The 27,220-nt window shown below is 44.6% G+C and overlaps 2 protein-coding genes and 1 pseudogene across 3 annotated transcripts in view; 1 reads left to right on the plus strand and 2 right to left on the minus strand.

The window, feature by feature from the left end:
- Nucleotides 1-685: 685 nt before the first annotated feature.
- On the minus strand, nt 686-5,654 carry cpdp (CPD photolyase). Its single transcript, XM_030363224.1, is given in 10 exon segments — nt 686-1,243; nt 1,338-1,497; nt 1,650-1,771; nt 2,171-2,323; nt 2,793-2,991; nt 3,304-3,462; nt 3,868-4,011; nt 4,013-4,051; nt 4,409-4,557; nt 5,321-5,654. Coding segments are annotated over 10 exon segments (1,527 nt in total). The 5' UTR covers nt 5,574-5,654; the 3' UTR covers nt 686-1,094.
- A 402-nt stretch (nt 5,655-6,056) lies between these two features.
- Nucleotides 6,057-9,680, plus strand: si:dkey-17o15.2 (UAP56-interacting factor). The gene is given in 10 exon segments (XM_030363225.1): nt 6,057-6,268; nt 6,464-6,527; nt 6,529-6,584; nt 6,704-6,867; nt 7,156-7,346; nt 7,456-7,528; nt 8,384-8,439; nt 8,536-8,610; nt 8,890-9,013; nt 9,209-9,680. Coding segments are annotated over 10 exon segments (963 nt in total). The 5' UTR covers nt 6,057-6,207; the 3' UTR covers nt 9,308-9,680.
- Nucleotides 9,681-9,884: 204 nt separating this feature from the next.
- The window catches only part of LOC115548518 (TSC22 domain family protein 2-like), a 28,976-nt pseudogene continuing 11,640 nt past the window's right edge, over nt 9,885-27,220 (minus strand). The window contains exons 2-4 of the transcript XR_003977607.1: nt 23,856-23,930; nt 13,077-13,128; nt 9,885-12,156 (exon numbers count right to left, since the gene is read on the minus strand). The product of XR_003977607.1 is annotated as a TSC22 domain family protein 2-like (transcript). The remainder of the gene's footprint in view (nt 12,157-13,076; nt 13,129-23,855; nt 23,931-27,220) is intronic.

The following is a 27,220-nucleotide window of genomic DNA, read 5'->3' on the forward strand; positions in this document are numbered from 1 at the left end:
GGGTTCTCCGACGTCTCTGGTTCTTCTCCTTCCACATCTATCTTGCCCGCGATTGTCTCCTGCCAGAGCACAGCTGCTTCAGCACCACTTCCTGAGCAGTGGACAGCGTGCAGCGCCGAAGCTGCATGGCGGTGGTGCCAGCGTGTGGTGCCAACAATCCCTTTCTCCTCCATCTCGCTGTTCATGTACTTCAGGAAGTCAAAGCAAAAGTTCCTTCCCCCACTTCCTTCAAAACCATGGCTGAGATATCCCCCCACTACGAGTCTCGTTGTGGAAATACCAGAGACAACCCGACGTGTTATGCGCCATAACACCGACAGCAGAACGTGTGTACAACACTTACTACACACAAGTTAGTGTGTGTATTCACCCGCATACACACACACGGCGCTCTCACGGGTGTAGCTCATTGTCTCATTGGAGGGCCAAATTCACTGGCCGGGAAAGTCAGAGAAAGGGGAGGTAACTTATGAAGCCATATGGGGCCGTTTTCGAAATCTGAGCGTCTGAGCAGGCTAGGGTACTCATGTCAATGTTAGAAAGTGAAATTTTCGTGCCATGCAACCTTTTACAGCTTATTGTAATAAAAGTACAAATATCAGTGCACTCCTTGTGAATATAACACAAGTTAAAAAACATGGACTCTACGATGTTTGATTAACCAGAATTAGAACAAGAGCATTAATTGAATTAGTTGTTTCTGTATTTATTTATTGTCAGAAAATATATGTGGCAGTCAACAGCACAACCACTAATGTAATTTCACGTTGAAAGAAACTGCTGTGAAAACTCAAACAAGATACAAAAACACATGTTTGTATCCAAATGCTTTGGACTTGCTCTCAAAGTAGGAAACTAAAAAACATCAAACGTAAAGTAACATTGCAACAGGTACTGGGCTTCCATAACCGTCTTACATTTGATGAACAAGCAATAATACTTATGTACCAAATCCTACCCCCCTCAAAGCATTTATGAACATAATGGCTTCACTGGAATCTGGCTCACAAGAAAATATCGACATTAGTAGGTGGAAGCATGTGGGCATTGGGCGAGAGACATCACATTGATGTTCATCAAAGTGATATCAATGCTCAAAGCTTCTTAGGACAGTACTTGGTCTCAAACTTGGCCACGTCAAACTTGCGGAGGCAGCCTTTGTAGTTCATGAAGCGGATCTTCCCGAAGACGGCCCTCTCTGCCCAGCCCTGGTCGTGGACGCCACAGATCGACCACATGCAGCCTGCAGGACCCACAGAACCACCGGAGGAAAACACTTGATTCAATGAAGGGAAGTAAATTAAAACACATTCAAGGCCAGCGTGGATCGAACGTACCGACAAATCCGTTGGGGTCTTGGCCGTCGAGGGAGTAGCGGTCGTTGAGGTAGAGGGCGATGGACAGGGCTTGTTCCGGGGAAGAGGTCCACTCCAGAATCTTCTTGGCCCAGTACATCCGCAGAAACCCGTGCATCTTCCCCTCGCTTACCATCTGGTACTATTGAACAATTATCATATCCACAAAACATTCAGCATTGAAACATCCGCAAATGGGATTCAGAGTTTTAGAAGGATTTCAAATAAACAGTTCATCTTTTACAACCGCATGGTGTGAATGAGGGCTCAGAGCGTTGAGAGGACGGGTTCTACCTGGGCTCCGTTCCAGAGCTTGTCGTGAGTCTTGGCCTTCTCCAGGTCTGCTTGGGTGTAGAGGTACTCTCTTTTGTCTTTTGCGTGGTCTTTCAATGTCTTCTGTGCCCACTCATAGGCCCCTGAACTCAGCCAAAAGCATAAAGATTAACATACTAAATACATAGTTTTTACAGGGCGATCTGGTTTGGTAATATGCTAGATGTTCAGAGCTTCCAGATATTTAATTATCGACAAACGATAATTAGTAGTAAAAACAGGTGGAAAGCCTATGAGACATTTAGTAGACGGTTGGACAATTACAAAACCACTCTCTGGTACCTCTAGAATCCTTTTTGACTTGATTAGGTACTTTATGTTACGTTTGAAAAACACTTTGTGTTCATAATAAAGAAACGCTACTATTATTGGTGTCATGATCACCAATAATACCTAGCACATGATAGCTTACCCCCCAGTGGAGTGGGCAGGGACAGGCTGGAACGGAGGGATGCCAACACTTTTACAGAACCCTCACTCACCCTTTATGTTGTCGTAGTTGTCGTTGTAAAAGCAGTAGTTGTCGGTCAGCTCCCTCCGCACGACCAGCTCCTCGATGAAGGGGGCGACGGACTCGCTGAAGGCCTTCCCACAGCGCTGCACCTGCAGAGCCGCGCGCTGGGCGGAGAGGTGGCCTGGGGGGGAGCACAGAGGGGGGAGGTGGAGAAATAGAAAGATAGACAAAGAAAGAAAGATGGAGGAGACAAATGAGTGCATATAGCAAAAATGACAGAATGGGGTGGTGAAGATATTAAAAAGGATAAAAAGAAAAAAGGGCACACGGAGAGAGGGGTGATGTATTATAACGAAGAGTTCAGGGTGAGAAGGTGAGGGAAGGAGATCAGAAGACGTAGGAGTACTACAGTCCAGTAACCTGGACTGTAGAGCGGACTCAATACAATAAGTCCGCTCTACCTTACATTCGGATTTAGCCTTTTTTATGAAAAGTGATATAATGACGCTTTTATCAAAAGTGGCTTACAGGTGAGGCTGGAAACAATCAAAGCACGCAATCAATATTGTAGCATGACAAAAATCTCTTAAAAATGAAATGATAAAGTTACAATCCTTATGATGGAATTAGTATATTTGAGGGCCACTGACCGAAGCGGATCCAGGGCGAGAGCTGGCTGAGAGCGGCCGAGTTGGGGTCGTTTCGGTGGTTGGCGAAGTGCTTCAGCCGCAGGTCGATGAAAGACTCCAGCATGGCGCTCCCAGCAGCGGAGCCGGGCAGGGCCCAGTCCACCTCCCCCACGGTCCTATCAAGCTGCAGGGAGCCCAGGGCCTCGCTCCAGTCCACCGGCTGAAGCCAGGGGCCGCGATGGGAAGGGCAACGTTAGAGAAGAGTGTTTCATTACTACTAAATCAGGCTGTTAATTAATTAAAATATCATATTACATTAAATATCTATTCACATGTAACCATCACACATGTAGCATAACACTTAAGCAACACTTAATCTTAATGTAAGGTTTACATTACTAAGATCTCCTCTTCTCATTGATTTTCTTTGTCTGGATGAAAGTGTACTTCCATTCTCCCTTCTCTTAGCGGCATGGCACATTGACAGTGAAAGCGCTAGTCTGGTCTTCGTACCATAGTAGTACTACCCCACCTTGGCTGGCCTAGTTGCGGTGTAGCTGTGCTTTCTGACCACAGGGAATTCTGTGAGGAACTCTGGCAGGAGTTTGGTGATCTTGCCCCTGATTGTTCTTGCTGCGTATTCAAGCTTGATAGACGCAACCCAGCAGGGCACAATATTATGGGCATCGACCTGCGACACGCAAATACATTTTTTAGGGAATCATTCCATTTGGGATACATAATAAGAAACACGTGGACCTGAAGAAAAGCCAACTGACTCACATACGCAGAGACTAAGTAGTAATGTCAAGGAGTAATGAAACCCAAGAACTTTGATGATCCATCTATTGAGAAAACTACCTAGACAAGGTAGTTTGTATGTGCATACCTTGCTTGGTTGGACAAAGATACAGCTATCGGCACTGCTAAACTTCAGAGTATAAAAAATTATTGTTGGCCATCTGACAGATTTCTGAGCACGTGAGTAGGTGAGAAATTGAGAAATTGTGAAGACTTTTTTAACAAAAGTCTTCACAAATCAGCCAAATCCATAATATTAATGTTCTTAATAATGTCTTTGTGCGTGAGGAGGTACCTGTATGAGAGGGATGTCTTCTGGGAGACTCTTTCGGAGGCTCTCAAGTGCTTTGAGGGGGCTTCTGAGAGGGGAAAAGTCTGTGACCACCACCCCCAGGCCGTGGTCCGACACAAAGCCGGGCAGCACCTCGCCTGGGGCCCCCGCGGAGCAGGTGGAACTGGATGTCGAGCTCTTTGCATTCCTGTGGAATAGAAGAGAGTGCAGTGTAAGGAACCGTCCCAACACTTTAATACACTAGCTAGGCTACCAATCAACCAATCAGGCTATCAAGTTGTGTTCACATGGAAACTAGAATGTAAACAATATGTTCCAACTACTTTCCGGACTCGCCTGTTATTTATTTTGAAGCTATGCTGTGATATCTTTAGTTGAGAGATATGCTACTTTGCTTTGTTTATCAAATGAATGCTCAATTGAATTAAACAGTGTAGCCTCTACTGGTATATTTTTGCAGTAACATGATGCATGTGCAATGTACAAAGTATGTCACTATTATTCCTATTATTACAATGTTGATAAGGTGCATGAAGTCCAATACCTTTGCAACTTCTTCCAGACCTTTCAACATGAAATTATAGTGCCGGAGAGTGGACAGCTCAGATTTTGGAACAAGCAGACAAACACAGATGTGCAGGGGCAGCTTCTCTTCCACCGCAAGCTGCTGAGCGTGGATCAGGGCCCAGTTATCTGAAAGAAAGTCAAATAAAACACAGAAAGAAGAATACAAGTGTGAAATTACACATCCACCCTTTCCATTTTTTTGTCATTTATTTGAGTTTAAGCTCGGGTGACCAGACAACCCGGTTTTACCGGGACAGTCCTGATTTTGAGATGCGTGTCCGAGTCCTGACAAAAGCCTGTCGTCGGTATGCTAAAAATGTCCCAGTTTCCACCAACCATTATGAAATGTCTCCTTTTGTCCACGATTACATAGCCAATGTGGTCTTAATATAGCTAATTATCATTATCACCCTAACCCTAAAAAAAACGTGTGATATTCTTTCCCCATTAGCTTTCATTGTAGTCCTATAGGATAGTCCATGATGATTTACCTCCGTATTAGATAGCACCCATAGGACAAATAGCAATGGTTGGTGGAATGCCATAAAGTAGGTCTTTATATGCAATGTAAGCTTGTTCTGACACTGCAAGTCAGGATGTAGGCATGAATCTGAACTATTTTTTAGGTAGTAGCCATCCCCCAAAATGCACCAGAATACAGGAAATCACACCTACCAAATCAATTGGGGTTTAGGGGAGGACCCCTAGACCCCGTCCCTGACTGCGCCCCATCCACAAATGCAAACACCAGCCGCCACTGGTCCTACGTGTTGAAACTGAGCCTTATCTGCGTCTGTGACCTCACATGCACGCGCACTACGGTCACGCGGAAAGTATCCCGGTTTTATTTTCAGGAAATCTGGTCACCCTAGTTTTAAGCGTGTCGTACCTTGAATCCTATGGTCCCTCGACATCCAATACAGAATACCTTCACAGCCGTGCTTAATTGACTGAGTGTCCGATATAAAACGGATGCGCTTTGGGTTGCATGATAGATCGGGTCTCTCCTCTTTGTTTGGCCACATCTTTCACCAGCCAGCCCTCCAGCCTCTCCCTCTTCTCAATTTGAATGGAGCTGGCTTCTGCTTCTTAGCCGCTGGAGGTTTGGCAGAAGATGCAGCCTTTCGTTTGTTCGATGCCATGATGTGTTGTAGGCTTAATATCTGGCTAGATGTTACCAGTAAGCAGCGAGTAGTCCCGTAGCTGATGAGCTTGCACGTTTGCTTTGCAAAGGAGAGATAGGCATAGTTTAAGCAAATCATGACATAAACAAATGCTAGCATTCAAATAACGCAAAAAAGTATACTGCTACAAGTAATTATCCCAAAAAAAAAACACAATACAAGTACTAAACGTGTAAGTAAGTCCGTGCCGACGCCGTAAGGTTCCTGTGAGTGAGGATGTTTGGAGGACCCAAGCAGACGGCCAAATAAATCAGCACCGTAAAACGCCGCACAACAATCCCCGGCACTCATCTCTGGAACATTGGTCGCTTGCATGCTCATGAAATCAAATGAAGACTAACTAGACCTCCAGAGCCTGCAGACATTAAAACTCACGATCTTACCTGCTTTACACAACCGCTACCGCAGACACGTGAGGCTCTTTCGTAAGTGTTGTCGTTATTTCAAAACAGCATTACCCAGCATGCTCGGCGAGGAAGAGGATGTAGTCCTCTGTGTTGGTTGCTAGCATAGCACATAGCACACAGAGAAGACGACCGAGGTACAACCAAACTACTTTATCCTTTTACAGTTTTGAACTCATCGTTTCAGTATGAGTCAAAGTGGGTTTGCGGCAGGACGGTCAGCCCCCGATAAGGTGGACATGTCATTAGGTAAGGCCTCCGGTACCGACTGGTTGGACTTTACTAATAATATTAATTAATACTTCAATCCAAGTCCTACCAACGGTTACTCTCACTCGTCATTGATGAGATTATATGAACGCTTATCATACTTTTATTGACGGTGCCAATGTTTTAATTTCGTTGTTTTTTTGGTGTTATGTACATTATTTGGTGTCATAACAGATGACATTATTCGGCTGAATAGACAAGAGCAGCAGTCCAGTAGAAAGAAGCCCGTAAGGAAGGCTGGTCTGGTCCAGGGGAAACCCGGCTCTTGTGAGGAACTCGGCACCAGTCCAACGAGGTGCACACAGAGCTAATAATTGACCCCGTTATTGCACATACAATATATTGTATACGTAGACGTGTTACTTGTCGTTGTCCTCATCAGCAACCAAAACCCTCCTTGTGTCAACGTTGCAGGAGGTGGTGTGTTACGAGGAGGTGTGTCGAAGTTAAGAAGAAAAATGATCCTTCCCCAAATGACTCGAAAACGGGGTCAGGGTGTTATCACTGGGCTGGCATCCAGGAGACCCACTTCATTACAAAGAGGGTTCAACCTGACCAATAGAACAACATACAAACAGGTACTACAACCCTTTAGGACCAGAGTGTGTGTGTGTATGTGTGTGCTACTTTCAGCACTCTAATTTACATCAAGCGGGTCTTGGTGAATAACTAAGACTTCAATCTGACACTTGTGCTTGTCAGATTGAAGTTTCAGACCTCAGTGTTGAAAGTCACCCTTTACCTTCGCCTAAACAGAACTCCACGGCACCGATCCATGCACCCAAAATTAGTCCTATCTGAAATGTATCATATCCATATGATTAATGTTCTTATTCCCAGTGTATTAATGATGTCCTTGTTTTCAGAGAACAGGCCAGCGGGCGGGACAGAGGTTTGGACGGGGGATGGGACAGAGGGCCGGGCCTGTTGTTCAGCGGCCTGAAGTCCAGTACCAGGGGCCCGGGCCCCAGACGGGGCCGTACAGGGGGGGGCTGGCGGACCAGAAGGGGTGCCACATGTCAGCCGCTCCTGGCAGGAGACCCTTTCAGCTTCGGAGGTGGTTAGTCTTCCAAGACGCAGGATCGTCTAAAATACCTGCACACCAAATAATTGTGCAAATGTGCAAAGTTAAGTTTGGCAGATGACTAATTGCTCTCCTCCAATAGACCCCTGCCTCCTGCCCATCAGGCCCAGAGAGACACTCGCCAGGCCACATTTCTATCCCATCGCGGACTGAAGGTATGGTGGCTTCCCCTCACGCCACGGTGGCACCCAGGTGTTCAACTTATCTAGAGGCTCAGTGACAAGGGCTGCATTCCAAAGCCTGTACCAAACGGCTTCCTTCCTGTGGCTGATCACTTAGCTTTTGCGTCAACCAGCTCAGGCCAGTGAGTGGTGGAACAGGACGGCGTCATTCAAGGCTAAATGCTCATTTGATGGATGTGAGGAAATGTCCAGAGCTCTTCCTGTTAGGATACTCTGATGTCAAAAGCTACTTCCGACTTCTCATCTATCTTCATTATAATTGGGACAGGGGTATCGAGGAAAACACCTCGAGAGGAAGGAAGTGGGTGAGAACATTTGCCTACTATTGGATACTGACAAGTGGTTTTTGGGGTGCTCCGTCATATGTGATTTGTAATGGAAATGTCCATAAGACATGTTGTGTTCACACTGAGACCCTTTATTCATTTTCTATAGTAACCGTTTGTACCGTGCTTATCGCCCTTGAGAAGAACTGAGACCGCCTCGGCTTAGTGGCGGCCTCCTTATCTGCAGCCGTGCCCTCAAGGTCCTTGCTTTAACACTGCAGTGGGCCCCCTGTTAGGGGCTCACTGCAGCGCTTCAAACTTTGTATGCTTGTCCATGCTTTGCCTCTCTACGCAGAGACTCAAAACAACACGACAATAACTAAGGGTCTCAGTGTAATGGTGTCTTGTGAACCACATGACTTATGGAAAATTCCATTTCAGAATTCCAGTTCAGTAATCAAACACCTAACCCTTTCTTCATCCAACACTATGCTTAATTTCTTGATGTGTTTTATCGATCCGTTGTGGTTATTGTTAAGTTAAGCCTCTTTTCTATCTGCAGGTCCACACCCAAGTACGGAGGCAGATTCCTCACACCGCACCAGTAAGAACTCGTCAGTGAGTATTTATGGGGCTCTAAGGATGCATTGGTTATGCCTATTAATAAACACAGGCCTTCAGATTGTCAATGATCATAATCTATCAATCCACTAGGGGGCACAACTCTACCAAAAGCAACGGCCTCCTGACTGTATCAATTGACAACCCTACTGCCAGAACACAACCCGAGTAGGTTGTGTGTGTGTGTGTGTGTGTGTGTGTGTGTGTGTGTGTTTGTGTGTGTGTGTGTGTGTGTGTGTGTGTGTGTGTGTGTGTGTGTGTGTGTGTGTGTGTGTGTGTGTGTGTGTGTGTGTGTGTTATTATAAGTGACATCTTGCTGGTTGCTTGAAATACAATTTCTTTTGATTTAGAAGAAAATATTCACTGGGATGTAGGCAGATTTAGCCAACAAATAGAATATGTTGTTGTAGACCAATTGATCGGTTTAATCAATGTGTGTGACCCTAGGCCTCCGACGGCCTGGTCCCTGCACCCACAGCCCCCCCCACCAGCTGTTAAGATGGAGCCAGAGGAGAAGAAGACGCCTAAAGGAGTGCCTCTTCAGTTTGACATCAACACTGTCGCTAAACCAGTAAGAATAAAAATAATCTGTGCGCTACCAAGAGCTTCACTGTGGCTCCTCCCACTTTGGTTTCACTTGACAAACATCCAGTGAAACCTTTCAGGTTGCCTTTTCATTTTCAGAAATATGGTATTTTGCACATCTGTTGCTTTTAAATTTGAATTACGTGTATCAGTCCATTTTGCTTGTCCCCCCCCCTTGCAGCAGACAGCGATGACTTTGAACGAGAGATTCCGCATCCTGAAGGATCAACGTACCACCACACAACACAATAAAGGCAGCAGATTTGTTTCTGTGAGTTAGTTTGCCTTGTCCTCACCCACTCACTAAACCCTGTTGGCCAGGGAGGTTAAAGCTGCAGTCAGGACTTGAGCCTAACTCACTGAAAATAGTGCGACGTGAAGCATGCTGCACTTTGGGGACACACTCCTGTGGAAAAGGCTCCTGGAGTATGAAGGCACAGAATACTCTGAAAGCCTCCCAGATAGGCATCATGGAAGAAAGTTTCTTTTACTGTACAATTCATATCCATATTTTATGCCGTTTGACTTGGATTGTCAAGATGCTGTGCTGGAATTTTTTATCTTTTGGGTTAAGTTTTATTCTAGATTGTTGGAATAAATTTTGAAATGTTTTGTATCTTTTGCTCAAATAAATGTCACTTTCATTTGTATTCCATTCTGTACTGAACATGTTGGTGTCGTTGCTCAAGCAGCCGGGAAAAGGCTTATAGATTTCTGAACCAGTGCCATCTTGTGATCAAAATGCCAACTGTGCCCTTTGGCACTAATGTGTTGGCATCTTGAATGTGTTCAGAGGCAAAAAGTAATATAATCTGGTGCAGAACTATACATGGAAAAAAGAGCCAATAAACAAGAACTGCAGTTTCGTATAAGGCTCAACACTTCTGGTCAATATTGCTTTTATTTAAATACGTTAAAATTTGCAATGTAACAAAACTATTGGCATGAAATTCAAACACCATTTAAATGAACATGGCTCACTTCATTTCTGACTAGTGTTTGGCAACATTAGTTCTACCTCTCAGCCAACTCAAGATGTACTTTTGCCCCGGTAGACATTGTTCACAGACTATCTTACAATAAGAGTGAATAAAAATGAGGTAAGAAAGTGGTTTGAAAGTTACAGATCATGCTGAACAACAAAATAAATTGTGGAGGAAGAAATAGAACAAAATAAAAAGTGCATTAAAAAAAAAAGATATACACAGCTTTGCATCTTTGGTTACAAAAGTAGGTTGAATGATTTCACAGCTTTACCCCCCACATACCATCAAAAAAATAAAACAGGCTATGTAAGTTGGGAAGAGGGGGTGTTGCAATACAAACATATTTATTAATTAAGTTTATTTTGAAGAATTGATGTCAATGTTGTTTTTCTTCACCTTGCGAGAATATTAATACTAAAACATCCTTTACCAGTACATTCATTGTGAGTTAACATTTATTTATTGTAATTTGGCATTTCCAGAAGATTTTGAGTTAGTGTTGAACGCATTGTTAAGTGATTCATGGTTTAGGGCTACATTTTCAACTAATCTAATACAGTACCTCAAGAAAGTATGGCCAAATAATGTGAAATACTACTAAACAAATGGCAGAAGAAAGCAGGGATAAAAGGCTATGGTGACTGATATGGATGTAATGACATTGTTCTCAATCTGTGACAGCAGCCCTGTAATAAATAAAGCGGCAACAGTAGAATTTGAGCAGGAGACCAGGGTTGTAGATTGATGGAAACCTAGATAATGGCAGCGCTGGTGATCTGAAAATAGACTTTCCTACTTTCTCTCTTACTTTCTTATTTACAACATGAAAGAGCAAGGCTAAAAAATACATCCCTTCACACACTAGAATATCTCATTTAAAAAAATATCGCTCTCTTTGACAATCACACCTCATTCGTTCTTCATGGTGATCAGCGTCTCCACACAAGAGTCTCATAAGGTTGCCCCAAAAAGCAAACACGTCCCAAGTTCCAGCACAGTGGCAAATTTCCCTCGCTCTCCTCGTCTCTGTGTCTTTCTCTCGATGATTGCATGCCCACAGTATACAAACGTATACACACTCATACCTAACATTCACACTAGGGCTTTGACTTTTGCCCGAAAATCATATTCGAAGTTTGTTTGTTTATTAATATTCAAATATATTCAAATATTTATTAATAATATTTTGACCATTAAATGCCTTCAGTAAGACCTGGATTGGGCTTCGCGATGTTTGTTTACCGCGTTTCTATGGTTACCGGTCTTGCGTGTTCCAACGGTTTATTAGGTTTCTAATAAATCGCTGTCTATTCGATACTTAATTCATACTTAATTCATTACAATATTATGAATAGACTGCGTCGGGTTTTCCGACGTCCCTCCCTCCTGGCCTGCCCATAAAAGGTTTGAATATTAAGGACTGCCTAATATTCGTTTACATTTTTTGATATTCAAATTATATTCGAATAACGAAGTTCGGAGTCAAAGCCCTAATTCACACAATTCATGCTGGACATGTTCCACTCCCTAACTCACTCTAGCCTCCTAACACAAACACACCAATGTCCACACACACACACACACACACAAAACACACTGTACTTTGTGGTCAAGCTGGTGAAAAGAAAGAAAGTTTTTGTACATTATTTTCTCTTTCCACAGATACTAGTTGTACTAAGTTGTAGCCCCCCCCCCCCTCTCCTGTGAAGCAAAAGGGGTAGGGGAGGATTGCACTTCAGGCGGAGGTGAAGTTGGGTTGTGGCGGCTGACTGGGGTCTAGATGTGGCTGGGTCTGGGGGGACTGGTTCTGAGGAGGCTGGGTCTGAGGAGGCTGGGTCTGAGGAGGCTGGGTCTGGGGGGACTGGGTCTGAGGTGCAGAATGGGGGTGCTGCAGCTGTGAATGTGACTGGGACTGGTGCTGGGCCTGAGCCTGGCCGAGGCCCGGCTGCTGCGGAGGCGTGCCACCTGCGCAGGAGGCTGGCGGAGTGGAGAGCTGGGACAGCTGGTCAGTGTTGGAGATCGACTTCAGGACGACGTTTTCCCGCTCCAGCACTGAGTTCCTCTCCAACAGCTCCTTGATCTGCTCCTTCAGCACCTCCACCTCCTCACGCACCGCATACATAAGGTGACTCTTTACCAAGTCCTGATGGAGATGGGGGGGAAATCTTTGTTAGGGTCAATAGCGCCATCAGAAGTGTTGCATATGACTACATAGCTAGCCTACGACCAGAACGGTAGCCTACGACCAGAGCGCTAGCCTTTAACGAGAAAGGTACCTTACGACCAGAGCGCTAGCCTTTAAACTGAAAGGTATCCGACGACCAGAGTGCTAGCCTATGACCAGACCGCCAGCATGAAACTGGTGCTCTTACATGAGACTAGAGTGCTAGCATGCGACCAGAGTGCTAGCATACGTCCAGAGTGCTAGGATACGTCCAGAGTATTATTATTAACAATTCATACGCTTATTTTTTTTTTCTCTATGTTTTATGTTTTTCTATTATTTACATTGTATAACTGACTACATTTAATAATACATATAACATGTACATGTTCATTGTTTTGTTACAATCCTGCTTCATGGGGAACGGGTCTCTCCATACGAAACGTTGAGAGATTCTCCTTGAGCTCATTAACAAACACATCAAACCAATTGGAAAGAAAAAAGTTGTATTTCTAAGTAGGTATTCTTTTCATGTTATAATATACTCTCACCCAGTCAGTGGCAAAAACAAGCACCTTAAGAAGACACACATTGACGGTACCTATTGCTGAAAGGGATTACATCTCAGCCGATTTTCGTGGATTACGACTGCAGCAATCTTGTTCAATACTGGCCCAATTTCTCAAATTGTTTTCCGCATTAAACCCTTAAACCCTGAAGTTTACCTTTAAATATTTAAATCTGTTTTATTATCATCTTCAGACGTAATTTTAATGGTTTAAAACTAAATCAACGGCTCGTGAAGGTGACTGCATGGCTGAAGTGTGAGGAGCAGATTATAGCAGACATGAAAGAAGTGGTTCATGATCAGATAAAGAAGTTGTTCATGCATTACTCACCATCGCCTGTTCAATCTTGTTGTCGATGGCAACTACACTGGTTCCAGCGGCACTGTGGAAAAAATAAAGTGACAATTTATATCACAAGAGGGCTATTCTTTTAGAGGGATTGTTAACATTGTTTACAATACAATTCTCACAAAGCACAAACAATAGGCTCCTATTTGTCCCATTGGATGCTGAGAGAGCATTTGATCGGGTGGAGTGGGAGTATCTTTTAGATGTCCTCGATAGGTTTGGGTTGGGCTCTGGTTTCACAGAGTGGGTTCAACTTCTATACAGCTCTCCAGCTGCGAGGGTCCTGGTTAATGGATCAATGTCTCACATCTTCCCCATGGGTAGAAGTACACGTCAAGGCTGTCCCCTCTTCCCTCTATTATTTGCGCTTGCGCTCGAACCTCTCACAGAGACTAGGAAACACCAAGGATTGTCGAGGGTCATATAAGGAGACACCGAGTACAGAATTTCCCTCTATGCCGATGATATATTACTGTTTATTACCAATCCAGAGGGATCTATACCTGTATTATCTGTTATCAGTCAATTTGGAATGATTTCAGGGTACAAAATTAATCATAACAAGTCGGAGGCCCTGCCCCTGGGTGTTTTTGGGGACCGGGCGGCTCTTGTCAATTTCCCCTTCAGATGGTCAACTTCAGGCCTTACTTACCTGGGAATCAGAGTATCGGCAAATATTGAAGAGTTGTATAAACTGAATCTAACACCAATTCTGACAGCAGTTAAATATGACCTTAACAGGTGGTTTGATCTCACTCTATCATGGATGGGTAGACTTAGCTTGATTAAGATGAATGTACTTCCCAGACCACTTAAAATCAATAGAACAACCATTTTGGATATTGAAAGATTCCTATGGCATGGAAAAAATCTAGATTAAAGATGAAAACTTTGCAATTACCAATAGATAAGGGTTAGCCTGGTTCTACCAGACTCTCATAATTCATTTAATTTGCATAGAGAGTCTTGACCCACTCAATTGACAAACGCGTTAACTCACTTGAAGGCGGGTGTCTGTTGATGTTTAAAACTATTGGATGTGCCCGGTGCCACTCTGGATCTGCCATAACCAATCGCTAACGTTTGGCCGGGAATCAAGTAGCGCGCAGGCTGTAAACAAGCCAAACACACTCCGTCAACAAGAGCTGACTTTAACGTAATTGTTCTCAGCCACTCCCTCTGTTAGCTGATTGGACGCACAAAATTTGGACGGAGAAAACCCAAGAATATACCGCACTAACCGCAGACCCAGACGTAGTACTTAAGGGAAATAAACATTTTGTGGAAGTACTTAGGCGGGCGGAGCCAGGCTAGAAAAGGGTGGTCAAGCATTTCCCAATTATCTGTATTAACACTGGGCCTGTCGTTTTTGGATAATTTCAGGCTGGCTCAAGCAATTTTCTACATCATACAGAGCCCCTCGTACATGCATGGTGTTGTGCCCCCTTCTCCCTTTTCAGCCTTACTTCAATTAAAGTGGTTAACGTGCCAGCAGGGGTTAAAAACAATCCTATAATATCTTAAGATATGGCGTGATATTACTAAACACGTCAGCCGGAGAGGTTTCTCCTGAATGTGCCTACAAGACAGCCACTCTTTATCCACTGGACAGCAGACTTTAATGGGTAAACCCCTCATCAACGCAACAACCTTTAACACAAAATGAAGTTTTCCCTCCTGGTGTAGGAAAAAAAAAAAATTCAATGACTGGTACTCAAGGGACCTAAGATTTGTCTGACTTGTTTGAAAGTCATAATTATATCTCATTCGCACACCTTCAGTCTAAATATAGAATACCTTAAAACGGCCACTTTTGTTTTTGTTAGGTGAGGCATTTTGTTAAATCTGATTTTATACTCCCAACAGATCAACCATTAAAAAGTCCAATTGAAAGCTTCCTTCTCAATTTTAATTCAGCTACCTAAAACAATAAAAAATTCATCTCCTTTTTTAATGAAAGACTTCTTTTTTAAAGGGTCACTGTAAAAAATAATCCTATCTAGTGGTACAATTGTATATTGCATTCAAACTAACAGTGCTAGCTTGTTCAAAAACTACGGTGGGCAGTATGTGCCAAGAAGCTGTGTCATGACATCCAATACTACCTAATCGAGTCATTCGAGTGATGATGAGGTTCGTTATTTCAAACAAATATCAAACTGCATTGAATCATTGTGTAAACTAATGAAGTATTTCAGTCATCATTCACGCTGGCTCAGAGTGCTTTTTGTCCCTCTCGGCAGTTCATAGACCGGAAGAACATAGAAGCCTCCATGAAGCTATGTAACTACATATGAATTATTCTTCACTCAGGAGGATAAGTGAGATTTTTGGCAGAGATAATTTTACACCAATGAGGACTTATTTATGAATGAATACGTTGATTTGAGGTAATAAATGACTGAAAATATTACAGTGTCCCTTTAACCGTGTAAATACCTACTGAATTAGGGAATTATGGGAGATGGATATTGGGGCTCAATTTGATGCTGAGATGTGGTCAGATGCCTTTGAATCTGCTAAGAAGTTATTTACATGCAATAGACTCAGAGAGCCAGAATATTGCACAGGCACTGGCACACTACGTAGAGCTCTGTGGAATACAGGAGGCAGAGCTCTATAAATACAGGAGGCAGAGCTCTGTGGATACAGGAGGCAGAGCTCTGTGGATACAGGAGGCAGAGCTCTGTGGATACAGGAGGCAGAGCTCTGTGGATACAGGAGGCAGAGCTCTGTGGATACAGGAGGCAGAGCTCTGTGGATACAGGAGGCAGAGCTCTGTGAATACAGGAGGCAGAGCTCTGTGAATAAAGGAGGCAGAGCTCTGTGAATACAGGAGGCAGAGCTCTGTGAATACAGGAGGCAGAGCTCTGTGAATACAGGAGGCAGAGCTCTGTGAATACAGGAGACAGAGCTCTGTGAATACAGGAGGCAGAGCTCTGTGGATACAGGAGGCAGAGCTCTGTGGATTTAGGAGGCAGAGCTCTGTGAATACAGGAGGCAGAGCTCTGTGGCTAAAGGACGGCAGAGCTCTGTGGCTAAAGGACGGCAGAGCTCTGTCAGCAGTGTGGCACATCGACCGTGAACCTCAACCCGCCTGAGACACGCTCAAGGGGAGGGGCAACGAGAGACACATTTAGCAGCTGAAAGAGGAGCCGGCGGTAGTAGGCCTCTCGGAGGTCCGCTGACAGGAGGAGGAGCACTTCCCTCATTCAGAACAAACATGTGCCCTCATTCTCTCCTTATAGTCACACTGCCCTGAAGGCCTGTGACTGGTCATGAGTTAAAACTTCACACGGCAGCGTCACTGCCACGTTATCCCGATCGTTCCCCCCCCCCCCCCCCCCCCCCCCCCCCCCCACACACACACACACACACATACCTTAAAGAGATAGTTCTACGACCAAGACGAGGTCCATCAAGTATGTTGCAGAAGAGTTCTGCCGCAGGGCTGTACACATTTATTTGAATCGTGTTTTTTTTGTTCTATTCTAGAAACAAAAAAGGGTATAAAACCCTGATAATCCACGCCGATCAGTACCTATTCCACGCACAGTGCATAATAATTCCAATTTCATTACAGAATCATAATCCCCTCGTCCTGATTCCTCCATGTATGCTGGCTGCAGTGATGGTGAGCCTCAGGTTAATGATGTCGGGACTGACGTAATGAGGACAACAGGTAGCCCTCCCCCGCAGTGAGAGTCGAGGCGTGTGTGGCAGCCAGGTGGGTTCACTCGAGTATTCTCCTGGGGGGAATCAGAACTTCAGCCCTCCAATTGGGCCACAGTCCTCTAACCTCCACTTGAGAAAACCTCTTGATAAAGCCACTAGCTCTGCACGGTTTGCATGTCCTGATAGCCCCCCCTTCCAAATGTTATTCACTAAATGAATTCCATTCTTTTTTTGCCGCCTCTTGACTGCGGCTATTGGCCAGCAGCACTGCTGGCCATGCAGAGCCGTGCTGCGTTTTCCACCACCAGTCCAAATGAAGCGGGCCGTACCGAACCGTATCATCCTATCGCTGACAACAGGCTTGTCGCTATCCGTCTGAAACAACCCAAATGAAACTAATCAATCAGATTTTATGGTAGGCTAGAATATACAATTCTTTGTTTGTTTGTCTGTTGTTGTGTCATCGACTCAAGACAACGGTCAGCGCTGGGCTGCCGGACCACGGCGAGGGGGGTGTTGGACTCAAAGATGAGGGTTCTGGTTTTCAACCATTAAAACTACTATAGTCCAACTGTAGGCATCCTTGAGGAAGTAGCCCTAGCCCCAACCATCTACATATGCTCACTTCCAAGTTGCTTGGGACAAAAATGTCTGCTACAATGATCTCAAAGGACTACCTGGTAGTTTGATGGGCTTTGAGTATCTAAAAAATATTTAGAACCAAAGCAATGGCCACAGTAAAGCAGATGATGTAGTGAAGATGGCGAGGATACAAACTACTTCTTCCAAATTAGTCTTTGATGCATGGTCTTTACACCTAAGCAGTTAACGTTTGGGTCGTCATTTTTATTTAGTTAATCCATGAATGAGGTACTCAGTGCACATGTTTTAAATCAACACTCATATTTGACAAACAAGAAGCAAGATAAGGAGTGTGGGTCAGGAGGACAGTGCGATGGAAGCTGGGTCTGGTCTGTTTTGTTTACATGGGCAGATTAAAGATGGCTTGAAGGAGCAACAGACGACCTGCACTCAGATAGGCCGGCTGACCCCCAGAGAGACAGACACATGTTCTGTAGTGATGGTGGCACACACAGCGTTAGACCAGCATAGAGAGGCGCACACACACCTCACACGTCCTGTTACTTCCCTGACCCCAATAGTCTAAATACACACCGGTGCGATTGGATTTATGATCCTGACCTCACGTGGCGGCGCTTAAAATGCATGGGACAGCCCCCTGGCCTGGACCCAGTAACCGAGAACCCCTTGGTCAGGGTCCGGGTATGTGGGCCGTCAGGAGTAGGTCGGCTACTTGAGGGGGATTATTTATAGGCCACAGGAGTTTAAAGAAAAGTGTTAAGTTGTTCGAATATAAATAAAACAGCATGAATTGATTAACCACGATTAATATCTATTCATCTAACCATCTTTATATAATCTGCATATTATATCTAAATAAGTCACCACCTTCTTTACGAGCTTTGTAAATAATCCTATGTATTTTTCAAGTATTAAAATCTCATACCTGTAAACGAGATTGCCTGAAAATAGGCTTCAAACTTCTTGTATGTTTAAAAGGAACAAGGACTTACAGTGGACCTGCATTGGAGGTGGGTTTCAACTGGAAAGAACTTAAGAGTTTAACCACAGGGAGACAAAACAGACCGAGGAACACCCTCATGCTATCTGCATCAAGAGAATATGTGACGGTCCGGGGGACGGTTTCGTCGCTATGGCAACGCGCGTAACAAGCAGACGCAACATAACACCTTAATAACGCATGTGTTTCCCATTTTTCAAGGTACCCTGAGCCAAGACTTTGGCGATGTCTGGCAGTTTAAACACATCCCACGAGTCAGAATGAATGGGATGAGCATGATGCATGATGCATTACATCAGGGTGACTTGGGAGGACACTGACCACCTCCAAGAGCTCACACTGAGGCCAGAGGCTACAACAAGCCTACAGTATGAACCATCAAGGGCAATATGAACTGCTTCAGGTGGAACAGCAACTATACATCGACCTATACATCCATGTCTTTTTTATAAAAAAGGCCATTGGTGAACACTAACCTAAATAATCTTATAGCACTGACTTCATACATTCCTCATAGTCAGCATAATTAGGAATCAAACCATTAACCCACGCTCTACAAACTGACCCTGGTCGATGTTTAAAGTGTTAGAAATAAAGAAATAAAATACTTAAATCAGTGCTGACGAACAGGAAGTCTAAAAGTGGATAGCCGCTATACACCGAGGCTGACGGGTTAAAAGGTCCCATGGCATGAAAATCCCACTTTATGAGGTTTTCTAACATAAATATGAGTTCCCCTAGCCTGCCTATGGTCCCCCAGTGGCTAAAACTTGCGTTTGGTGTAAAACGAGCAACAGGTGTTCTGCTCGCCTTTGAAAAAAACGGAGGCTCAAGCGAGCTGATTTGGAATGTGGTCCCATATGTCGTCACAAAGGATCTAAGCTACTCCCCTTTCTCTGCCTTGCCGGCCCAGAGAATTTGGCCCGCCAATGAGACACAACCGTGCGAGCGCCAAGTGTGTGTGTGTGTGTGTGATTACACACACTGTAACGCAAGTGTTTGCTGTTGGTGTTATTGCACATAACATGTCGGTTCTTCTTGTATTTCCACAACGAGACGGTAGTTGGGGTTATCTCAGCCATGGTTGAGAAGGAATTGGGGGGAAAGGAACTTTGGCTTTGACTCCCTGAAGTACATGAACTGCAACATGTTGCCTACCGCCGGTTGCCGCGAGGCACCACTGCCGTGAAGCACTACCGCCCGGCAGCGGGCAGCCGGCAGCGGGCAGCGGGAAGCCGGCAGCGGGCAGCCGGCAGCAAGCAGCAAGCAGCGCGCAGTTCAGTCTACTTCAGATTGATGTGGAAGTGGAAGAACCAGAGACGTCGGAGAACCTGACAAAGTCATTTGTGATTCATAATATTGGGGGGAAAGGAACTTTGGCTTTTACTCCCTGAAGTATATGAACCACGACATGGAGGAGAAAGGGATTGTTGGCTGCGAATGTCTCCCACTGTAGCCCCCCTTGCCGCTGCCGAGGGACCACCGCCTCGTCGCTGCAGGAGGCGGTGGTGCCTAAGCACTGACCGCTGCCGAGGCGGCGAGGATCCGGCGGGAGACTAGGGCTGTACGGTATGGACTAAAATGTATATCACGGTATGATTTGAGGAATAGACGGTAACGGTATTATATCACGGTATGTTAATTGTATCTTCTAATTTCGATATAAATGCCTCTGAAGGGGTAAAATACTGGAAAGGCAGCAAAACCGCATATTTCTTTTTAAAATTGTTCTCAAGTTACTTCCATCTCTGAAAAACACTAATGTTTAATAGTATGGATTTGTTTCTCCACTTGCTTGCGGACCTTGCCATATAGTTTTGGCATCTCAATTTGGCTGAAGTGTGTGCAGGCATGTAACGCGTACCTGGGATCGAGTGTTTTGACCATCTCTTTAAAGCCCTTTCTATCGACATTTTGAAAGGGAACCAGGTCTTTAGACAGGTAAACAGTGACAACGTTTGTCATCTCGTTCCTCCACTGGCATTTTGTTGTAAGGACTGGCTTTCAAAATGCCTGCGGAAGCAATGTCTGATTGCAGAAACGGCTTCACGCTACCAGCGTCTGTCTCGTACGTTGTGGAATGAGAGCTTGTGAAGGGACTATTGCGCAAGCACGCAGGAGCGCTTGCTAAGCACCTGCGTACTTGCGCAATAGCATACTGCCTGAGAAGGCAGTATCGCTGTCAATCTTTCCCTGGGAAAAGTAACGTGGTGCCGAATTGAAAAAGGAACTATGTTTCGTTACCATATTTTCAGTAGTTGCTCGTAACTTTACTTTTTACATGAAAAAGTAGTTAGGGACTGTATTAACGCATTACTTACTTTGTTATGCGTTACACACAACATTGTCTACCGGTCACACCGGTCCTGAGGTAACGTCAAAATCCATACCGTAGCGCAAATTCACACCGGTATACCTTCAGCACAGTTTATACCGTACACCCCTACGGGAGACATTCATAATATCGTCTGGAGGCACAGCTTTTGGCAGTGATAATATATATTGTATGATAGAGATATCTATGCATAATATATTATTTAGATATAGAGCTCCAGGACTATTCTAGAACGTGTATTCTAGAATATATACACAACACGGCCAAAGGCTGTGTGCCCCTCGCCATTGCGATACATCCACTGCAAACAGAGCGCATGGTACCGTGGCGGCAAGCTGCTCATGGCCACACCCTACTCCTTGACCCGCCTCTCTCCTCTTCATTTGCATTAAAGCTACAGACACCGAAACGGCGCATTTGGGGAAAGCTCAATGTGCGACTCGCTCGTAGTGGCTGTAATTCAGAACCTTAGCTGAATTCCGGGAACGACTTCAAATACTGTGTTTCGGGCCTACTAATATCTATATTAAAGCATCCATAAAGTAGCATGCCATGGGACCTTTAAGTAGGCAACAGCAAGTGCATCAGCCATTGATCCACACATCACATGGTGCTTGGGGTCGATAAGCCAGGGGGTAGAGTTGAACTTGATGGCGTTTTCATGTCCCGTTCTCATGGACTTCATGGACGCCAATGTATACAAAAACCCAAGATAGAGCGAGCTCCAGGGGATTACCTGTGCAATGCAAAGCCTCACTGCTTCTACCAACCACAGGAAGTAAGGGCTAAGGGATGGTTAAGCGCTCTGTAAAGTTGACCTTGTGCAAAAGGTGTAAGCCCAACTCTTCACATAAAGGCCAATAAGTGGTCCAGTTCTACAGTCAAAGGAGCACATGCTATCATGAAGCAGCCTCTGGCAACCCTTCCAAACACAAGTCTAGTGAGGCATTAAGTCTCCGAGGTAATAACAAAGGGATCTTCCTCTCTCTCACGCACTGCCACTTGACAAAAAAAAAACTCATGAGGAGAGGGCAGCCACATCTTTGGGATCAGAGAAGGGACTGGGCACATCACAAACTTTAACAGTGATAATCTGAAATTATCCATTTGGTGGTCAATGACTTTCACAGCATAAGTGATGCTTACAGAACAAAGATTAATAAAGAAATTGCACCACAACTGGATTCAATGCAATAACTAAGCGGACCTCCTTTAACGAGGATCAAACTGGGAATCCAACACAAGGCAGCGTGGAGACTGATCCGTCTGTACAGAGTACACCAAAAGGTCAACAACAAGAAACTGACCGACTGAACTACCAGGACCACAATGCCCTGATGACGGACAGTTATACTCCCACTATAAAACCATGGCAAGAGAGAAGAACAACAGCTCATGGCAAACGGAAATACTTCCAAAACAGGAAGTGAATCTGTACAGCTGTAGCATTTGTATCGTCGTTCCATTGTGCCATAATAAGCCACCCTGGATTATCAACTCACCCCAGGTTCACCGTAGATCAGAGTGGATAAAGGTTTTCAGTGTTCACCAGAACAAGGCCTTAATGTGTTGTTGGGGTCTTAGTTTGAGCGCACCACGCAGTGTATCAGCAGCACTTATAGGAGGCTGAAACGCTGCTTAATTAGAACAATTGGTGATCCGCCGTCTAAAGCCAGCTATTCTGATGAACACTAGCCTGTATTAAATGAGCAGCCCCTCTCACTGCACAAGCTGATGAGGAGGAGAGCAGCACACAAAGCCAGTCAACCACATATTCACAATCTTATTTTTCAAACCAAATCACAAAAAAGACTATCTTTAAATTGATTAGGGTAGTAGCTTTCACACAGGCAGGTCCGCCGGACTGGGGGTGTAAGGTGGACAGGCTTGAGGGGGCCCAAGGCAGAGGGGGGCCCATGGGAATGAAAATAAATTTAAAAAAAAAATATATATATATATATATATATATATATAGTATTTTCTTATTCTTCTACCACTCCCTAGTGGCAGGAGCCCCACAATGCGCTCAGTGGCCATATGACGCTAGGTCACGTCTCGCCCCCCGTCAAAAACTGTTCTCCTCCCTCCTCCTCATGCTTCCTCTTACTGCTATAAAATTGGTCTAATTATTTCCTGAATAAATCTTAAAAATCCTAAGAGCAATTTAAGCTTGGTGGTGAGCAGGTTAAGATAGACATGTTTTAGAGAGAGAGCGAGAGAGAGCAAACGTTTTTACAATTCCAAATATGCCTGCCTTTTTTACGCCATGGTCCACGCGTTTACACTGACCCGAGGTAATATACCGTTCTGATTTTGCACCCCAATTTACCCTCTCGGACCCTACATATTGGCCGTTTAATTTTGATTTAAATGCGATTACACAGCTTCGCAGTTCCAGGGGCGGGACCTGGGTAGAGGTGTTGCTCTGTTGTAGAGAATACGCAGCGATAAACATGAAAAGTTCGAACTGGAGTGACGGTGAAAACCGTGAGATGCTGACTATCACGGGAGAGAAGGTGATGCAATTGCATTTAACGCAGACGGGGAAAGATGGTGCGATCTACGAGAAAGTACCAGAGGAACTTTCCTTAGGAGGCTTTTGTCGGGATAAAAAACATGTGGTCAGCACAATATAGATTATGTTGGCGTTTTTGCACTTGTAAATAGTTAATAGCGTTTGTAGCCTACACTCAGATGTATACTCATTCTTGCATGCAAGTGTCTTGAATCATGAAAAAATAAAAACATTTAGAGTATGCAAATTATTCTAAAGAGGTCTGCTCTCTCCAGTGAACCATGAAAGCCGGCTCCTTGACGAAGGGGGATTTTACCCCCTCTGTTTTACAAAGGCAAGACAGTGAAATTGCAGGGTCTGCCAAGCTGCGACTGAGCCAGACTGAGTCAGAGAGAGTAAAACGAGAGACAGAGAGACAGAGCAGAGCGAGAGACAGAGAGAGATAGATTGAGATCAACAGAGTCTTTTACCCAAAGCTCCCTGGCGGCCAGGCTTTGGGTTCCCTAGAGTCCATCACTGCACATGGCCAAAAAAGCGAAGCTCTCCACTTCCAAACAATGCACGCACGCACGCAGTCGCACGAGCGCACACACGCAGCAGGAGGGTCCAGTGCAAACCAGTCCGGTACCATACCTATCACTGGGGGTCTTTGAGTCCCTTAACCTGCTCCCAGGCTGGAAGGCCTGGTAGAAGGCCTTGGATGGGTTCCTGTGCCACCAGATTAAGGAGAGGAAAGAAGGAGGGAAAGAGAGGAGGGGGGGGGAGAGAATGAATGAATGAGAGGTGGAAGCAAGTGATTGGAGTTGATGCGGTGGTGGGGGACGTGTGGTGCATGTTGAGAGCACTTCTGGAAAAATTATAGATTCTTATTATTATTAATTCCTTCTTCAACCCCATCTTCGTCAAACTTCTCACAGGAATATAGATTTAGCATGAGCTGTTACCACAACACTGACAGAACTGTCATTAGACAGAACTGATCAATTAACAATCAGGCAACTGTCTCAAATAATAAAAGCCCTTTTTTCCCCACATGAACACTTTATCACGCCTGGAGAGTGACCTTATTTCACCACAAAGGATTTATAGTCACAGATTATATTCAGATTATATTCAATTATTACAGATTCAATTAGGAATTACATTCTTTGCCAGGGATGTCAACTCTGTGTGCGTGTGTGATAGCTGGGTCAAAGAGACATCCTGAGCAGAGGATCGTGTGCCTTTAAAATAGAGAAGGCAATTTGAAGAAACCAGCAAGAGAAGAATTAAATCGGTAGAAAAGTCCCCCAACTCCCTTCACACCTAGTCCACAGCCACTAAACACAAGACTAGACTATAGCTTCAGCCCCTGCGCTTGGCCTTAAGGAGACTCCTGGCAGTGAGGCACGGTGCAGGTACCCGGAAGGGGGTACAAGACCAAAGGCCCTATCCATTGTACGGGTCTGTAAAATGCTAATCAAATCAAATGTATTTATTAAGCACATTTATTAACAAGTTGAGGGGGGGGGGGGGGGGGATCTTAGGTTTTATTTATGATTTCGTTATAATGCACACCATTTTTTTTTTGTGCAGTTTAGGAAATGAACGATGAACTAATGTCTGTATGTGTGATTGCAGAGACATGGGTGGATTTCCATGCAGCTTAAGGGTAATTGTAGTGTGTTAAGAGACCAATTTAGTAGGGCACTATTTCCGCCACCCATTCCGCTGGGTGCTTTATCCTTCTATTCTTCTATTATCACAACCGGATTCATTCACTACTTCACTAAACTGACACCCACACTATCGCTTGCTCTCCTCGCACATCCACTCACTCGCTGACGTCAGTCACACACACACACAAACACATACACGTTCTGATAAATAAAATGTATAAAAATACAAACTTAAGATATGAGACTCAAAGTCCTTTGAAAAAAAACACAATAACCCTGTGAAAACGTGCTATTGCCCGGTGTCACGCAACGACTGCCCCCATTCCGATAGATCGATGCTGAAACAAACGTAACGTTTTAAGCTCATGCATTTCCGTACGTGAACGACTTAATGCCTGTCTACGCTTGAAACCCGTGCATGTTGCAGAAAATGTGCAACAGCGGAATTCGGTGTAACAGCCGTTGCCGTTGGACATGTCTAAAACCTGTTTTGTACACATGCCTTCATGCATCAGAGTCGGACGGGTATCCAACTACCTTTTCCTGCTCGCTCTCCTTGCTTGACCACAATCTAGCATCTAGGATTGATGGCTCTTCCTTGGGTCCCCGGATTGTTAACCGAGTTTCATACATAGAATTTTGCAGCTGAATTGGCATGTTTAATTTGGGGACGTTGAAAATATTTGTTTAATTTTATACATTGAATTTTGCATCTGAGTTTGGCATATAGAATTTTTCTATGTAGAATATTAGATTTCGAATTTGTGAACATGGTGAAAAATATTTGTTTCAAATGGATAGAGTTAAATTCAGAGGCAAAAAGTTCAGATAATTTATTTCAATGTATAAATATTCAGCGCTTAAAATTCAATTGCTTAAATTTTCAAAAAACGATGAGACATTAACTTCCATACAACCCTAGCTCTGAGATGAGGGAAAGTTGACACACTCTTCATAAGAGTGCTGGAAGAATTAGAATGATTCACAGACAAAATATTTTAGAAAGTACAAATAACAATTGTAATACAATGTTACATAAACAATAATGTAATTAATGTTGCAATGTGTATATCAACTAGCTTGTAGCTTAAAACACAGCCACAGTGGACATAACCAGGAGTTCTGAAAGTGTCCCACCTACTAACTGGGTGAGGCTGGGTCTCACACATCGTGACTCCAACCCCGGACACAGAGGACAGATCAAAAGGACTGATTATTTTTTGCATTATTTGAGCGACAGGGGAGACGTAGCTTTGGGTTGGTGTTGACAGGTGACTCCATTGGTGAGAGCTGGATCTCAGGCTCTTCCCATGCCTTGCTTGCTGGGGAGCTAAGACGCTTACTGGCCATGAGAACACTGTTCTACGCCCGAGGATATAACCCCGCCCCACCACTGCTTCTGGAACACCTAGACCCCCAGAGGCCTAGTGTGGCCTATTGCAGATACCACACACACACACACAAAACACACACACACACACACACACACACCCACACCTAGCAGGAGTGAAGGGGTTGATTTACTGCATCTGTGTGAATATTAACACAGCCTCTTCCTAGAAATCTTGGTTCTAGATAAAGGGGGGGGGTTCAAATCCTTAGGCCCTGACACGTACACTACACGCGCTTGCACGTCAATCTCCACCCGAGCTGTTACCCTGATGATATTCATTCAAACCTTGTCTTTGTGAATGACTCGTCAATGTTGTGCAGCAGCAGCCAGCAACAGCTAAAAGATGCAATCTTCCTCTCAAACTGGGTGGTAGAAGGAAGGGATGGAGAAAATAGACTGCATGTCAACACCTCCATATCCACAGGCTGGCAAGACCATTTATTTTTCCATCCTACCCAATTGCTAGGTCTGTAGTCAACCAAAGGAAATCTTCGTAGACTATGTGTGTGACGTCAGCGAGTGAGTGGACGAGCGAGGAGAGCGTTTGGTAGTGAGCGTGTCAGTTTAGGGAAGTAATGAACGAGTCCGGTTGCGTGTAAGAATAAAGTACCCAGCCTATCAAGAATTGGTGGCCGCTACATTCCGACCTATAAGCAGACCCTCTGTCGGTCAAAGTGACGGGTGTTGCCCCCGAGAGAGCATCGGCCCTGGAGGGAACGTCTCCCTTGTAGAGGCGGAGCGTAAGAGGGTATACGTGCTCCAATAGTGCGGGATAAAAATAAAGCACATTCATTTGAATGATTTTAGCTTGTGTGTGATTTATCAAGGGTCGGGTAATGGGCCAAATAATAATGGGTCCGGGCAGGTGTGGGCTTCATTTTGACATTATCACGGGTGACGGGGCGGATCTGGTGCTGGACTTTGCGGGTGCGGGTCTCAAAAATTTG

Source organism: Gadus morhua, chromosome 8, assembly GCF_902167405.1.
Source record: "Gadus morhua chromosome 8, gadMor3.0, whole genome shotgun sequence".
In the NCBI taxonomy this organism is placed as follows: domain Eukaryota; kingdom Metazoa; phylum Chordata; class Actinopteri; order Gadiformes; family Gadidae; genus Gadus; species Gadus morhua.